Here is a 16,026-nt window from a genome sequence, read left to right as displayed (position 1 = left end):
TAAAGCATCAAGACTGGTGCTATAAAAAGAAAACTACAACGCTTACCATTTTAGCATTTAATTTCCTTTGAAGTAGTCCCCTTCAGAAGCCACACACTTTATCTGGCGCTGTTTCCATTGATGGAAGCATTCCTGGAGCTCGTTTTTTGGAATAATCAGCAGCTGCCTCGTGGCATTCACTTGGATCTCCTCATGTCCTGAAATCTTCTTCCTTTCAAGAGGGATTTGATTTTTGGAAAGAGGAAAAAGTCGCAAGGTGCGAGACTTGAGGAATACAGTGGCTGTCGGACCTGGGAGATATTGTGCTTGGCCAAAAACTGCTGCACACGCTGTGCTGCATGGGCAGGTGTGTTGTCATGGTGCAATTGCCACTCACCAGAGGCATGCAATTCTGGCCTTTTCCAACGAATAGCCTTCTGCAAATGCCGCAACACATCACAGTAGTACTCCTTGCTTACTGTCTGACCAGGTGATGAACAATTCGCTTGTAGTTGAGGAAAACGGTCAACAGTGTCTTCACACTGCTTCAACTCATTCATGCTGTCTTCGGTCTCAAAGAGGTTGGGGTCTTCCACTGCAAAGACTGAACCTTGGTTTTGGGGTCATAGCCACAGACCCAAGATTCATCAACCGTTATGATCGTTTTCAAAAAGTCTTCATCGTTCTTGACTCAATGAAGATCTTACACAACTGAAACCCCAGTTTATTTTGGTCATCTGAAAGCAGTTTTGGCACAACCTTGGCAGACATGCATCTCATACCCAAATCTTCTGTGAGAATGGACTGAACTGAACCGTAACTAATCTGCACATCCTCCAATAACTCATGGATGGCGATTTGACAATTTCCCCTCACAGCTGCACTCACAACTGCGATGTTTTTCTCATTTCTGCCGGCTGCAGGTCTCCCAGAACGTTCATCACTGTCGACATTTTGTTGGTTATCTTGAAAACGTCTGAACCACTCGTACACTCCTGTGTGGTTCATACACTCCTCTCTATACAATTTTTTGCAACTTTGCGTAGGTCTGTGCGCAGGTATCCCAAAGCTTTTGGCAAAATCTGATGCAGATTCTCTGCTCGACTTTCTCCATCATAGTCAATGCAACCACCACACGCTACAAACGTTCCTTCCAAGCACTGCTGTAAGTGAGCTAGGATGCTAAAAACTTAGTGTGCAAGCACAGTTGGGGTCAAGGTCAATCTGTGCCAAGTGGCCTCATTCTGCGTACTTTATGATCACACCTCGTACTTTATAATCATATATATAATTATATAACTTTCTTTACATGTCACTGAGAAAGCAGTAGTTCTACAAAAGTGTAAAAGTAGAAAACTGGCTGACAAGGTATGATATAGAACCAACAGCCCTCATAACTTGACTTGGCATACCTGTAGCTTTGTTACAAACAGCTTTCTTACCTTTAGTCGTTTCTCCTTTCCTTCATTCTCTTTATACATCTCTCCTTAAGGTGTACAATTCAAGTTTTCAACTGTAGTTTTCAAAATTACTTGATTCATTATAACCTTTGTCTTCCAGAGGAATTGTTCTTTAGCTTTCTTCTGCCACAAAACCCCAGCTAACACAATGGCACAAGTTAAAAGCAAATACCTACTACAAACCATAACACTTTATTTCGAGGACGTACGCAGATGCTGGGGGGTAGGGAAATAAGAAACTTATTATTTAATCATAATGTTTTTAGGAATGAGCACTGCCGGATACACTGGTAGAATAAACTAATAATTACAGCAGAACAAAAGGTTACAATAAATTAAGTTTGAGCCAGTGAAGACAAACTATGAGTCCGATTCGAAATTTGCTCTCAGAACGTCAGCAAAGGTATTGTTGACAACGGCAGGTCTGATAAAACTTACAATGTAATAAATCTGGAGCAATATATATCACATATAATAAATGACTGTATATTACAAAACTCAATTTCTCCAATGTCTCCAGCCTCTTCTCACGCTGTCTCGTTACTTCTGTCAAAATCAAAACGGCAAACGTATGCAATAAAAGCCAAAAAGAAAAATTGAAGTTAATGGCAATCTTGTTTCTTGGATGTTAGGTGCCATGCAGACCATATTAGAGTAAGCTGTATTTCAAGGGGACTTCAACAATTCCCCAATAAAAACATAGAAATCTAAAAACTTCACCTTTCAAAAATCCAGTCCTGAAACAAGAAGAAAGTGTGGCATATCTAAAACATGTCGAGATTTCCACCGAGACACTTCACAAGAAATCAAAACTTATGACTACTGAAGGAAGCTATATAAACGCAAACGAGATTACCATTCTTAAAAAAACCACATCAACAAACTTCAAGCTTTTTCAGATCTTTCATGTTTTTAGCAAAATCCCCAAGAAAGCACTAATCCAAAGTGGATGGATTCGTTTTTGAATGCCCCTCTTTACCAGAAACTGAACTTTCACACCTGACTGAGATGTCACAAATGATTTTGAACCTGAAAAATATACTCTTTCCCATGACAGTTTGAATCAGGGCAAATTACCCCACTGAAATGCAAACTAAACAATCAACCGTCTGATTTGGATATCAAAAATCACTCTATCAAAATATTCATAAAAAAATTTGCATGTTGCTGGAAAAGACAAGCTTGTTTTCCATCTCATTTACTTGAAGGTAACCTGAAAATATATTTAAGAACCTCCATCTGACGTACAATCCCTTGAGCTTCAAACAACAACCACTGACAAACTAACCATACAAATTATTATTTATGCATTAGTACAAAGTCAAAAAATATGCCTTAAGTAAGGGTTGGTTATATGGTAATATTTACAATAAAAACTTTTGGGCATAATAACAGTAAAGACCGACATGTTTCATAAATTTGACCCTTGCTCACATATACTTTGCTATGCTATACTTTCTCACTACCTTTCCAACCATCCTAAACTAAAGTGACCCTGAAAACCAAAGACAAACGCAAGTAAATTTTTTTCTTTTTACAAAGACTTCTCGAGTAAGGTGTTTCCACAAAGGTACAGTACCAACTACTAAATGTAGGCTTTCCTCTGTAAATCATTTACATTTTAAGTAAAGAAGCATCAATATACGAAGTAATTATTTTCGGCAGGGCTGGGAGAAATTCAAAATGGACAAATTGTTGCAAAAACCATCGAGAATAAATGCCACAAAACACACCACTGCTGAGAGTGTCACTACACGACAAAATATAAAATATCTGTGTATTGATATATGTAAATTCTAGTGGGATATAATACATTCTGGGAAAGCTATCCACATGACAAAATTGTATCACAAAATACCCTGAAATCAATAGTATACTATGAGTAAAAATATGAGTTCGCCTGTTTCAAAAGAACCTTTATAGACTTTATAGAATCTTTTAAAGCACACTTATCACCGAGTGCGAATGCAAGTTGAAGTATAAAGGAGAGGTTGGAAGACACTACAATTTTACAACTTCGCCATTCCCTGTGATCATGGGGGAACTTGCTAGATATGTCAAGATTAAAGAGAGCAAATGGGGAACCTAACTCGAGCCTAAACCAGAAAATGACAGTCAACATTCGTGGCGGCCTTTTTCTTGCTCCAAATAAAGACAGACAACCCTGCAGCTTTCGGTGAGCAACAGCAGTGTCCTTTAGTCAGATTTGTCAATATAAAAACAAACTCAAAGCAAAAAATGTTATCTGAAAAAATTCAATAAATAAACTAAAAACCTCCATAAGTAGTATACAGTATTCACAGAATAACGGCTTCAGGTGCAGCAACCGTGCAAAAACAGTCTATGCAAGTCGATGTTCGCTTCTGGACGGTCTGTTGGAGAGTCCATCGACATGGCCAGGACCATGCAGTTCAATAAATGCTTCCAGGTGATACGGAACTTGGCCCTTGAATGGAATCCCATTGATTTTGACAACCTTGGCAGCCAAGCACTTCAAGCTTAGCTTTTTCTGAGTACGGAGTATGATCTCAGCAACGCCTAGAAGCAAGTACACGACTCAATAGAATTTATCATACACAAAACGACTGGAACTTCATACATTAACTTTTATATGTCAGAATATTTTTTCCCAGAGAGCAATTCCATGCAACTACAAAATCATCTATTTACTTCTCCCTAACCAGAACAATAATTGTATATTACTATTATATTAACAAATTGCAAAGACCACTGTCATGTGTCAAGATCAAGGAAAGTGAACTGCATTCTACAATTCAAAGTTTACCATTCTTTAAGGAATATAATACAGGATACACTTAGATAAAATAACAACCTAGAGTGGATTTTAATGGAAAAAGCTGTTTTAAAAAGCACTATACATCACAGTGAGTTACAAAAACTAGCTTTTCAATGTAACAAATGAGTATAATCTAAAGAAAAAGCTGTTACTATTACTGTTAGTACTATCGTATCCCTTCCTAATGTCTGCCTGAAATCGTTCTCCCATTTTGTGAGAGGATGTCAGCAAAAAATTGTAGCTAATTTTTTATGTAATTTCACACTTTACTGTGTACCATACTGCTGGAGACTGAACTTAAACATGCGCTTACTTTATAAAGTAAATGTGCAAACCTCTGTAACTACTCTTACAGTCTTTTTCAGTTCAGTACGGTAGGGGCATCAATCGCCTTAAAACAACACAAAACATACCTGTGGTTGCAGAATCAAACGGCGTAGCCCCCATCTGGTTAACAGTGTCCATGTGTGCTCCATTCTCTATTAATGCCATGATTATATTGTGTAGGGTCAAGAAATCACTGAAAAAAGAAAAAAAGAATCTACATAAACCCTTACTGGATGGGCTAAAATATACATTAAGAACATCTCTAGACCAGGCAAACTTCAAGGTTGGCAAATTTAGAAAAAAAAAAAAGAGCACATCTATGAAAAAAACAGATATGCAAATGCACATGGTATAGGGAAAACATTCTGAAAAATTTTCTGTAACTTCCATGGGAAGCTGAAAGTGAATACTCCAATTCTGTATGGGGCCTCTTTTCCAAGGCACTTGTAAAAGTATGCTAATTTTGTCTAGTTATACACGTTAGTTCAAATAATTTTTAAAATTTTTGTAAAATTACAATTACAGCTCACATAATATCATAACATATAAGAGTTACAATTAGTGACAATTTCTGAGTATATTTATGGCAAAATATTTACTAGTTGTACTGGGATAGGGAGATGCAGCACCTTTTAGTGAGTTATACACATTTTTTCTAACACTTCTTTGTACTTTAGTTTGCAAAATTACAATTATGGATGACATACTATCGTAAAAGACAAACTAAAACCAACAGCAATCCCAGAGTATATTTAACAGCAAATATAGACAAGATGTCCTGAAACGGGGGGAGATGTAGTACTTTCCCCAATGAAATCTCAAGTCAAACTATCGCCCTGTATCCTGGATTGAGGTGTTAGTGTTGCCACAAGAATTGCTATATGTCATTTATGGCCCATTTAAGTGATAGGAATGTTTATGTGCAAAATTTGTTCAAATATTATGTTGCAAAATAACTACTCCTATGATCCCAACTGGTGTTTCATACGCAATTATTGGGGATCAAAAGAGCCTATCCATCCAGTAAGGGTTAATTCTTGAAATAAAAAAAAAAAAGAGCTACTGATCCCCTAGCATAGTTCAGGAATGCTGGAAACAAGAATATGTTAGTGGGATGACTCTGAACAGGGAGTATCCACAAAAGGACATGGCGACCTTCAGCTTACTGAAGGATGTAAGATTATAAGACAAAGAAATCAGCAACAATCAGAGAACTCTGAAGCACACCACTGGAACCCTATTCATTAAAGGACCACTCAACATTTAACTCAAGCTTTTCTGACCTCCAAGACTTGAATTCTTAAAGTTTCTCAATCTGTAGGTCACTAACAAAAAGGACAAATTATCAACATGAAATGAGTGCTCTCTTACATTTCTTACATTTGATTCTGATGAAACATGAGATCAATTCTTGGATTTTTGTATGTCGGAATTTTAACATGAAAAAGGGCCTCCCTTAAGTGACAATTTTTCTATGCTTACAGGTCACAGATGGTGAAATGGAAAATAAAATTTAGGTCAAAGGCCAAGCACTGGGACCTACGAGATCATTCAGCACTGCAATGCAAACTGAGAGTAAAAGCTTTGAAAGGTGTAACGAGGAAAACCTCGCTGTTGCACTGAGTAACAATTGTTGCGAGAGTGTGGGAAGTAAGATGGAAGAGAATATGAACAGAGGTACAGTAAAAGGAATGAAAGGGGTTGCAGGTAGCAGCCAAAGGAACACTGCAAAGAACCATAAGTAGTGACTACAGTGCTCCATGTGTGAGACACGGATGGCACCAACCCCCTAAGAAGAGTCACAGATGGTAACAATCATCAAATGCACTTTAATACTGTGCCTACCTGACAGGTTTTTGATAAGGAACTATAAGGTGCAATGGGGTGTTCCTGTTGTTGTCCATACTGTTGACATCAGCCCCACATGCAATTAGAAGCTTCGTTGTAGTGGCACATGGGAATCTGAAAACCAAATATGATTAATATTAAAAAAATTACATTTTTCAAAAAAATGTACTGTATATATTTTGCATTATTTTATAAATCTTGACATACAAATTTATGTACACATTGTAAGTTTTAAAAATCTGAGTTGAAATATTTTTCCAAAGAAATCCTGCATGAGAAAAAAGGTAATCTAGTGTCACTAATATGCAAGTTCTACTTTTGACTATCTTCAGCACTTCCGATAACAGTATACCTGCATATATGGTTAGTGTGGAAATCGTCCACAGGAGTTTCTGGGTTAACTGCTAAATGTAGAAGAGTCTGACCAGACTTGGTTCTCGGTTGTACTCTTACCAACCTGATAAAAAGTGCAAATGTCACTGAATGAAAGTACCTTCAACACAAATATAAACAGATCACCCCTTAAAATTAAATTCATGGATGTATGACAAAGAATTAGTACATATCAGCTATCAGATCATTGTAAGATTGACAATCCTATTAACAAAGCCTCAATGGGGCTGACCTGACATCTCCACTTACCCATAAACCGTGTGATGAATTTGAGATTCTTTATCTACAACTTGGTTCATCAAATTAGTTTCATCACTTGAGTTACCCCCATAACTGCCAGTGTAATTCCCTCCGTTGCTTCTGTTCAGGTGCCCTGGAGACCCTCTGCCCTTGGCAACACACATGGCTATCATGATTAAGTAGAGAGCAGTTATCATATTGCTCTCCATTTCATCCTGAAAATAACAACATGAATATTACCATCATCATCAGAAACGTTTTTACAAGGTCCAATGTGAAATGAATCCTACCCATGTTTCTGGACCAACAACCTGAATCCCCACCTAATCTACGGAGTTATTCAGCTGGCGAAACAGCAGCAACAAAAAAAAAGAAATAAAAAAAAAGAAACGCACATCCCAAGATACTGGCGAGTGAGATCTCCAAGGCAGAAAACAGTTAGCTAGTGTTTCTTATATTACAAATTTGTCCTGATCAACAACCAAATATTGCTTGAATAGACCATCATATGTAACCAACTTATCAGTCAAATCTTTAGCAAGAGTAATGTCACCCTCTTGAACAGAGGCATGGAATAGGTTATTCTTTTCCAAAACTGGGCAATACAATACTCTGGGACTTATAAAAAGGCAAACTTGCAAATTTAAGTGTGAATCTCCCTAAGCTCATTATTGAGTGCATGAGTACTCTTCTCATCATCTTCAATTACAGTGGAATGATAAAAGAATACAATAAAAATAATAATCACTCTTAATATAAAAGGGCCAAGGCCTGGCCAAACATGTTACTCGTATGAGTGACTGCCTGTTTTTTTTATGCCTTGAAACACTGATGTCTATAAAATAATGAAGTCTCCTCTGCATATATTGATATTAATCTTCAGGTAATTACAATACAGGTATCAAAAAGGCCAATATAAACTCAACGATACAAGCTGGAACCATAGAAACTATTCACAGCATTCAGTCCTTGTCACTCTTTTCAACAGACAGAATCAAGGCTAACCTTCACAGTTTCTACGTCATCCTTTGGACCGGGACAAACTATTTTCTCCTGATTTCGCTTAAGTTCCAAGACCGTAGCCACTAAGACTTCATGTACAGCCTCAAACTCGAGTTGCACACCCACATGCAACATCTGAGAGAAGACCTAGAAAATAAACATAGCATGAAAGTAAATTTCAATACCTTCACGAAACACAATATTTATGGTAGCGTGTACTTGGTGACTTATGAGAGCATTTTCCTTAATAACAATAAACAGGAACATACTTAACACAAGCAACTTTCCATTTGACTTATACCCAATTTACCAATAGTATACAGATTGACCATACCCTAAGAGTAAAATAAAATGGATAAAAAATCACACTTACGCACACACACACACTGACCACCAATCAGTTTATATAAACAAAATCATAATTACCTGGGCAAATCTCAAGAGATCCTTCATGACACAAACTTTATTGAGCTGTTTCAGTCTAAGTGCGTGCGTCCAAAGTTGCAGACATCTGTCGAACCTGGCGTTATCAGCGAACACGGCCCCTCTGAATATGACTGGGTGTGGTACCTGAAAAAAAAAATATATAAAATTGTATGAAGGTCTCTACTATTTTAGGTTGTAAGATACCTAGAGTGACAGTTCCAAATAAAGAATATGCACCCATATCTGTTTATATAGGTATACAGTTATGTCAACTTACATGCAATGCTGCAGCAAATATAAGTGAACAGAAAAAACTTCACTGGAATCAAAGCTTACAAATACCTTTAGCAATCTTCAGAATCTAAGCTAACGAATACCTTTAGCAATCTTCAGAATCTAAGCTTACGAATACCTTTAGCAATCTTCAGAATCTAAGCTTACGAATACCTTTAGCAATCTTCAGAATCTGAACTTATGAATACCTTTAGCAATCTTCAGAATCTAAGCTTAAGAATACCTTTAGCAATCTTCAGAATCTAAACTTATGAATACCTTTAGCAATCTTCAGAATCTAAACTTATGAATACCTTTAGCAATCTTCAGAATCTAAGCTTAAGAATACCTTTAGCAATCTTCAGAATCTAAGCTTACAAATACCTTTAGCAATCTTCAGAATCTAAGCTTATGAATACCTTTAGCAATCTTCAGAATCTAAGCTTACAAATACCTTTAGCAATCTTCAGAATCTAAGCTTGCGAATACCTTTAGCAATCTTCAGAAATAGTTACAGGAAGTCTCGACTAACAAAACACAAACATTCTGAGCCCTGCCTTTCCCGTGTATTCATTAACTCACCTCCGGATTGTGTGGTCCCAAAATACGTTCTCTAATGGCTAGACTTTCCATGTGGAGGGAAGCAGATATATGTCTGATTCCCTCCAGTTCCTCTACAGTCGCGCACTCCACTCTATTCTCATAGGCAGCGATTGGTTTAGTTTTTGGTTTATCTGCAAGAAAATGAACTTTTTTATTCTAAACCAAGAGCACATACATACTACCAATACTAGTGATACTTAACTATAGGTACCTTCTATAAAAAAAATAACCTTCACAATCCTGTGCACAGTAAAAAGATATTTCATAACAGTAAGCCTGCAAATCCCTAAGAATTTTCACGATTTCTCCTACTTCCCTAGAGTATTAATCAAGTACTGCTCAAGAAGTATATTAGCTTACAGACCAGCATCACAAAGGACACACCACCGATCAACCAGACAAGGACACCAAATGTCATTTGCTAAACTGTGCAATGTACATCAAACATGTAAACATGTCAGACACTGGAATGCAATCCAAGGCGAATCTCCGTATTGGGAACAGGGAACACCGAAAACAGACAAAAAAGGCAAAAAATCATAACTAGGAAGGGGTGCAGTTGTGTCAGACATGGTGCACTGGCACTTGCATATACAGCTCCTAGGTTGTATGCAGCCTTATTGCCACACTGCAAAATCCCTACCTGGTCAGTGTGGTGTAAGACCAGTGAAGAACATGAACTGGTTGCTGCACAAGGTAAAACAAAAACTAATATCAAGACTGTTTTTCTAATGTCCCTGACATACTGAACAACCACCAAGCACAATAAAATTGAAAGTATTATAATAATAATCTTCACAGCCCAGATGAGAACCACAACCACTCAGAACATGGCGACATCTTGACTCAAAACCGACCAAAGAAAAAGTGGGACAGTTAAGTGTATGGGCAGTTCCCCTACCTCTCACCTGCCTGCTGATAATTGCTACCCTGCTACCAAACCAGATGTTACCATAGGATGTAGCTAGATAAATATGATGATCTGTATTCCTGTATGACACAATGACACTGGCATTTATGACATCAGATATCACTTAATGAATAGTATGAAAAGATTTTATATATCTAAACAGCTATTGTATTATACTGTATAAGGTAGCTTACACAGGCTGTCAAGCTAGGAATATGAACCCTCAAAGGCTGGACAATTGTGATCTAAATTAAACACCCATTTCTTACTTAAGAGGTAGATTTAGAAACTTCAAACAAAGAAATCTCTCTAAGACAAGATAGAAACAACTTTATACCCTAAATACTAACAGAAGTGTTCATCTGAGAGACAGAACTACGCACAAACACCCATCTGCCACTATCAGAGACCATGTGCTGAGCAACTTTCTCCATGTGCCAAGCTACCTTGGACTGGGCCAGAGGAAGAAGGAGCAGATGAGGATGGGGGCATTTGCCAGAAACCAAAAAGGTTTGCCAATGTCAAAAGGGGGGTGTTACCACACAAAACTGGTGAACACATCTTGAAGATCCACAGTACAGAGAACATACAGCAACTAACACTCTCAGTCACATCCTACATGTATGTTTTTCACTCAAAACCTTGTCCTTCTGCACAGCATCCACAATGAACAAACCAAACAATCATTAGCAACAGCAGTTTCTAACAAAATCAGATGCAAAGTTCACCAAGGACAAAGGTCAAAGAAAAGTGCATGGCTTCTGACAGGTGAGTGGGAGGTTCCCCTCGCTCACATTTCTGTTGTTGACGCTTGCCATCAAGCTTCAACACCAATTTTCAGCTTATGCTTGGAAACTCTTACATTATAGGTGATGATTCATATTTTAATAAGAATAAATTACAAACTGCCATCATCAAATTACTCTTGCAAAGACAAATCAGCACCAATACATTGCAAAACATATCAAAATTACTAAAAATATGTATACCTTCAGTCAATCTTTGCATGAAATGCTACAAGGTGAACTTAATAAAACAAATATTCAATGAAAGCTTCAAACACTGTCAGTAACTCCTAAAATTTTTTATTTGGTACTGTATATTCTTAAAAATAAAAAACACTTGGATCATGCTATATTTTGAATATTCTTGGCCTAATACAGCATTCCTGTTACGCAATACGCCATATTTTGAATATTCCTGACCTAACAGAACATTCCTGTTACGTAATACAAGATTAAATACCAGCGGACACTTACATATCACATTATTTGTATCACTATATCGTTCCTTCATTCCCTGTAGCATGTATTTATATGCCAACTCTATGTCGTAGTTATCTTTATCACTGGCAAAGGATGCTCCGAGTAGTTCTAGAGCATCCACTTTTTCCTCTCGAGTGACATCTGCCCTCGATATCAAGTAGTCCACAACATCACCTCTTGTCCTTTCTGCTGCGGCAATTAGCGGTGTCATGCCGTGTTCGTTTTTGGTAATTTTTGCACCATGATTTAAAAGTTCTTGCACTATTTTCACATGACCGCACTCGGCGGCAAAATGGAGCGCCGTGGCTCCACAATGGGCTTTCTCATCGGGATTTGCACCAAGTTCCAGCAAGAACTGCACTACATCCACGTGACCTTTATAGGCAGCTATCATGAGACAGGTGTTATTGTATTTATTTGTTATATGTATATTTGCACTATGATCAGTCAAGTACTTCACTATATCTAATCGTCCGTCAAAACACGCAGCTCTCAGGGGGGTAGAGTTTGTCTTCGTTGGATGATTCACGTCAGCTCCGGCTCGCACAAGCATCTTCACCACTGCCAGGTGACCAGCACCTAAAACAACAAAGCAATCCAACTTCAGTATGATTACCGTCCACAATAACGCTTTAAGTCATGCAACAAAATGAACCTTATCTTGGATACTTTCATCTCTTCAAAACAGAGGAACAAAGCTAAATTACAGAGCTACAACACTACATATTAAAATGGGGATCAGCCACATCCAACAGGAGACACAAAGAGTAAAAGTAACAGTATATACCTGCAGCACACCACAAGGGGCTCGCTCCTTCGATAACATAGCCATCAAATTTGACCGTTCCCTCTTGTTCAAGATCCGGATGAAACTTCAGGAGCGTCCGGACAGCCTTTTCGTGGCCATTCCTCGCAGCTATGAGAAGGGGTGTGCATTTCTGGCCTTCTTCTTCCACAACCTAAGTAAATTTTAGTAACAATTACTTTAAAAAAAACTGCCATTAAAAGTCACTTACACGCAAATTCTTTACCCACAAATTTCAAAAAATAATTCAATACATATCATACCTATAATATGAAAAGTCTAACAGTGCATGCAGTTACATAAAAGTCAGCAAAAAGACAGTACTGTAATCATATTCATAATATTAAATATTTGTGTCACACATGTCACAGTAAGAGAGCCACTGCAAGCAGGCCAAATTATGAAAATATCTAACAAGATATTTTCATAATTTCAACTCACTACTGCTGAACAACTTCAAACTCAGTGCACAATTAACAATGTCTCACTTCAGCTTCTGCAGTTTGAAATGGCAAAAAAAATATACTGTATATATATATTTTTTCCTCCTAACATTATTCTAGAGAAAATGCTAATTCCCCTATTCTTGCTGGTTTTCTATGAAGCAATCGTAGTTTGCTTTCATAAAAAGTCATAGAAAGTGTGGTTTAACTTGTAACTCCTATATTCTACACTGGAACTCTTGATTGGTGTAGAATATAACAACCATCCCCACATACACATCGCCTTTGGTGATAACATTATAGGACTTCAGTTTTATTCTCCCACATACATCACACCAAGTATGACATGGGAAAATACAGTATGAGCAAAATAGAGTCATAAAAGCTCATATTGGAAATTGATATGAAACAGATCCATTCTTTATATCGTTTATGAAATACATTAAAATATCAAAAATTCATGACTTACTGAAAATGTAACAATGATAATTACAGTTATACATCCTAATCTAACCCTGCCTTGGAGAGGCATCCTACCCAAGAGGGGAGTCTCCAGCAAAATGGACTCCGACCCTTAGCCATCACCTAAAAATAGTAACAACAGCAATAACTGTACTGGAATTTATCTAAACTTACCCAGGGGCACAATGTCTAACCTGACCAGTGGTAGCAATCAGAAGCTCAAGGTACACTATATATAAGCTAGGTGTTCAGCATATTTTAGGAATTTGGACAAAAACTAAATTTTATGTAAATTAAGAAGGTGGAGGTGTGTGATATAAAAATCAGGGTAGAAAGGGAAGAAACAAACAAATACTGGATTACCCATTAACTCATAGACAGGGTAAAGAAGCTTTAAGCTTAAACCATGAACTCACAGACAGGGTAAAGAAGCTTTAAGTTTAAACCATGAACTCACACAGGGTAAAGAAGCTTTAAGTTTAAAACCATGAACTCACAGTAAAGAAGCAACCATTTAAAGTTTAAAAACCATGAACTCACAGACAGGGTAAAGAAGCTTCAAGTTTAAACCATGAACTCACAGACAGGGTAAAGAAGCTTTAAGTTTAAACCATGAACTCACAGACAGGGTAAAGATGCTTTAAGTTTAAACCAGACAGGGTAAAGAAGCTTTAAGTTTAAACCATGAACTCACAGACAGGGTAAAGAAGCTTTAAGTTTAAACCATGAACTCACAGACAGGGTAAAGAAGCTTTAAGTTTCAACCATGAACTCACAGACAGGGTGAACTCACAGACAGAACTAAACAGGGGTAAAGCTTTAAGTTTCAACCATGAACTCACAGACAGGGTAAAAGAAGCTTCAAGTTTAAACCATGAACTCACAGACAGGGTAAAGTAAAGTTTAAAACATGAACTTTACAGGTAAAGTTTAAACCATGAACTCACAGACAGGGTAAAGAAGCTTTAAGTTTAAACCATGAACTCACAGACAGGGTAAAGAAGCTTTAAGTTTAAACCATGAACTCACAGACAGGGTAAAGAAGCTTTAAGTTTAAACCATGAACTCACAGACAGGGTAAAGAAGCTTTAAGTTTACAGTAACCACTTGTTTAGTCTTAGATTCTAAAGCATTGGGCCATTGAATATTGATGTCCACATAAAATTCAAAGAATTGTGAAATATAAATGTACAGAAAAACTTGCATCTGATGTAGATTTCAAGTAAAAGTAGTTGTATCTCTTTAGCAAAGTCATGGATAAAGAACAACGTCTCGAATAGTATATACCGCAAACTCCTATACCTTCAATTTAACTTGAAATTCCTACTGTACTTTTGCCTGACTCCTTAAATACCCAAACACCAAGTAGGTAGGGAAGTTTTAATATTTTGATGGCAAGAAGGCATCAGTGTTTCCTGAACACCTATATTTCCCCTACATTTTACTCTTTATTTAGTCCCATTTCAGTCAATGTTTTCCATTTTGTATTTCTGGAGAAACACCATTACTTGGCAATCCATATGAAACACTATAAAATTATATAGAACTTTTCTGGCAAATATTCTGTATCTATTTCTACCATCAACTTGTCAAGGTAGGCTAGCCTACTTGAAAAGAGTAACAAAATCAACCTATAACTTGTGCAAGAAATCTTGTTATCATGAGAACTGAAGACCCATGTCTAACTAATGAGGTTCTGAAAAACCAAGGCATCATTTACTTGTAATAAAAAAAGAAAATACATAAGAAGCAGTGTGACAAAAGTCTATTTTTGTCAATTTTAAAGCCTTTTTCTCCTACCCACAAAAGAAATGGTAGCATATGATTGTCAACAGTTTGATTTTGGGTTGTTTTGTATTTCTTTTAGTGCAGAATGTTATGTTCTGCAATGTTCTGTGTTTTTCGGATTAAGGTTAAATACACATGCTTATGATGACACTTCCAATGTGATCAATACATATTTTTGGGTAAAACTGCACATTAGTTGCATGGGTAGTTTCTGAAAGCCTATTTATCGAAGCAATCTTAGTTTTCTTGCATCCACTGACACCCTAGCCTACTTTGGCAAATTTTTTCTTGCTGAGTTATTAATCTGTCATTAAGCATTGGGACCTGTCCCCAACTGGCTGTCGGCCTAAGAAACAGGAGATCAGTGTCTGCCCTATAAGCCTACAGAGGCCCAGGAGGGCTTTAACGTAAGCAAAACCAGTTATTGTGGGTAAAACTTCACTTCAAACCATTATCACACTTTGGACTTGAAAATACAATATTTTTATGTTGTAATGTGTGCTTTAAATGTTTATGACGTTCATTTCTTTCACTGTTAAGTTTTACTTTAATACCAGCACCACTCCCATGAGTGTCATGAAAAGGTAAAGCATAAAACAAAAGACGGTAAATATCTTGGTAACAGTATAATTGATACATCTGATCATGAGTTTTGTAACAATCATGTCATGGAGCCTTTGGATCACAGCATAACTTCAATGACAAATAATAGTTTAAAGTGAAATATCTTTTGATAGGATGATTGATCTACAAGTAGATCCTTGCTTTAGTTTGCCTTACTTGGACGCAGGCCGTAGCCGATAGCAAAGTTAGGCTATGGCCTCCTCATATATTTAACCAACTTCTGACCACTCACATCCATGCTTAGAACCAACAAGCCAAATCAAATCCCCACTTTGGCCCACCAACCTAAAAACCAATACGTGTCAAAAAGGAAACCCAAAAAAGGTGTCACAGAAGAAAAGGGGTCAGAAAACACGGGTCAACAAAAAAAAGGGGTCATCA

The 16,026-nt window shown here is 37.2% G+C and overlaps 1 protein-coding gene across 2 annotated transcripts in view; it reads right to left on the bottom strand.

The window, feature by feature from the left end:
• Positions 1-1,682: 1,682 nt before the first annotated feature.
• Positions 1,683-16,026, bottom strand: part of LOC136855051 (protein fem-1 homolog B-like) — a 23,753-nt gene continuing 9,409 nt past the window's right edge. For both annotated transcript variants that reach the window (XM_067131821.1, XM_067131820.1), the window contains exons 2-11: positions 12,311-12,482; positions 11,518-12,102; positions 9,328-9,479; positions 8,473-8,616; positions 8,050-8,193; positions 7,054-7,259; positions 6,764-6,868; positions 6,409-6,525; positions 4,650-4,756; positions 1,683-3,977 (exon numbers count right to left, since the gene is read on the bottom strand). In XM_067131821.1, coding sequence (XP_066987922.1) covers positions 3,781-3,977; positions 4,650-4,756; positions 6,409-6,525; positions 6,764-6,868; positions 7,054-7,259; positions 8,050-8,193; positions 8,473-8,616; positions 9,328-9,479; positions 11,518-12,102; positions 12,311-12,482 — 1,929 coding nt within the window. In that variant the 3' untranslated portion in view covers positions 1,683-3,780. The remainder of the gene's footprint in view (positions 3,978-4,649; positions 4,757-6,408; positions 6,526-6,763; positions 6,869-7,053; positions 7,260-8,049; positions 8,194-8,472; positions 8,617-9,327; positions 9,480-11,517; positions 12,103-12,310; positions 12,483-16,026) is intronic.

This window comes from Macrobrachium rosenbergii, chromosome 30, assembly GCF_040412425.1.
Source record: "Macrobrachium rosenbergii isolate ZJJX-2024 chromosome 30, ASM4041242v1, whole genome shotgun sequence".
NCBI classification, from domain to species: Eukaryota; Metazoa; Arthropoda; class Malacostraca; order Decapoda; family Palaemonidae; genus Macrobrachium; species Macrobrachium rosenbergii.
This window is presented reverse-complemented; position numbering and strand designations above follow the sequence as displayed.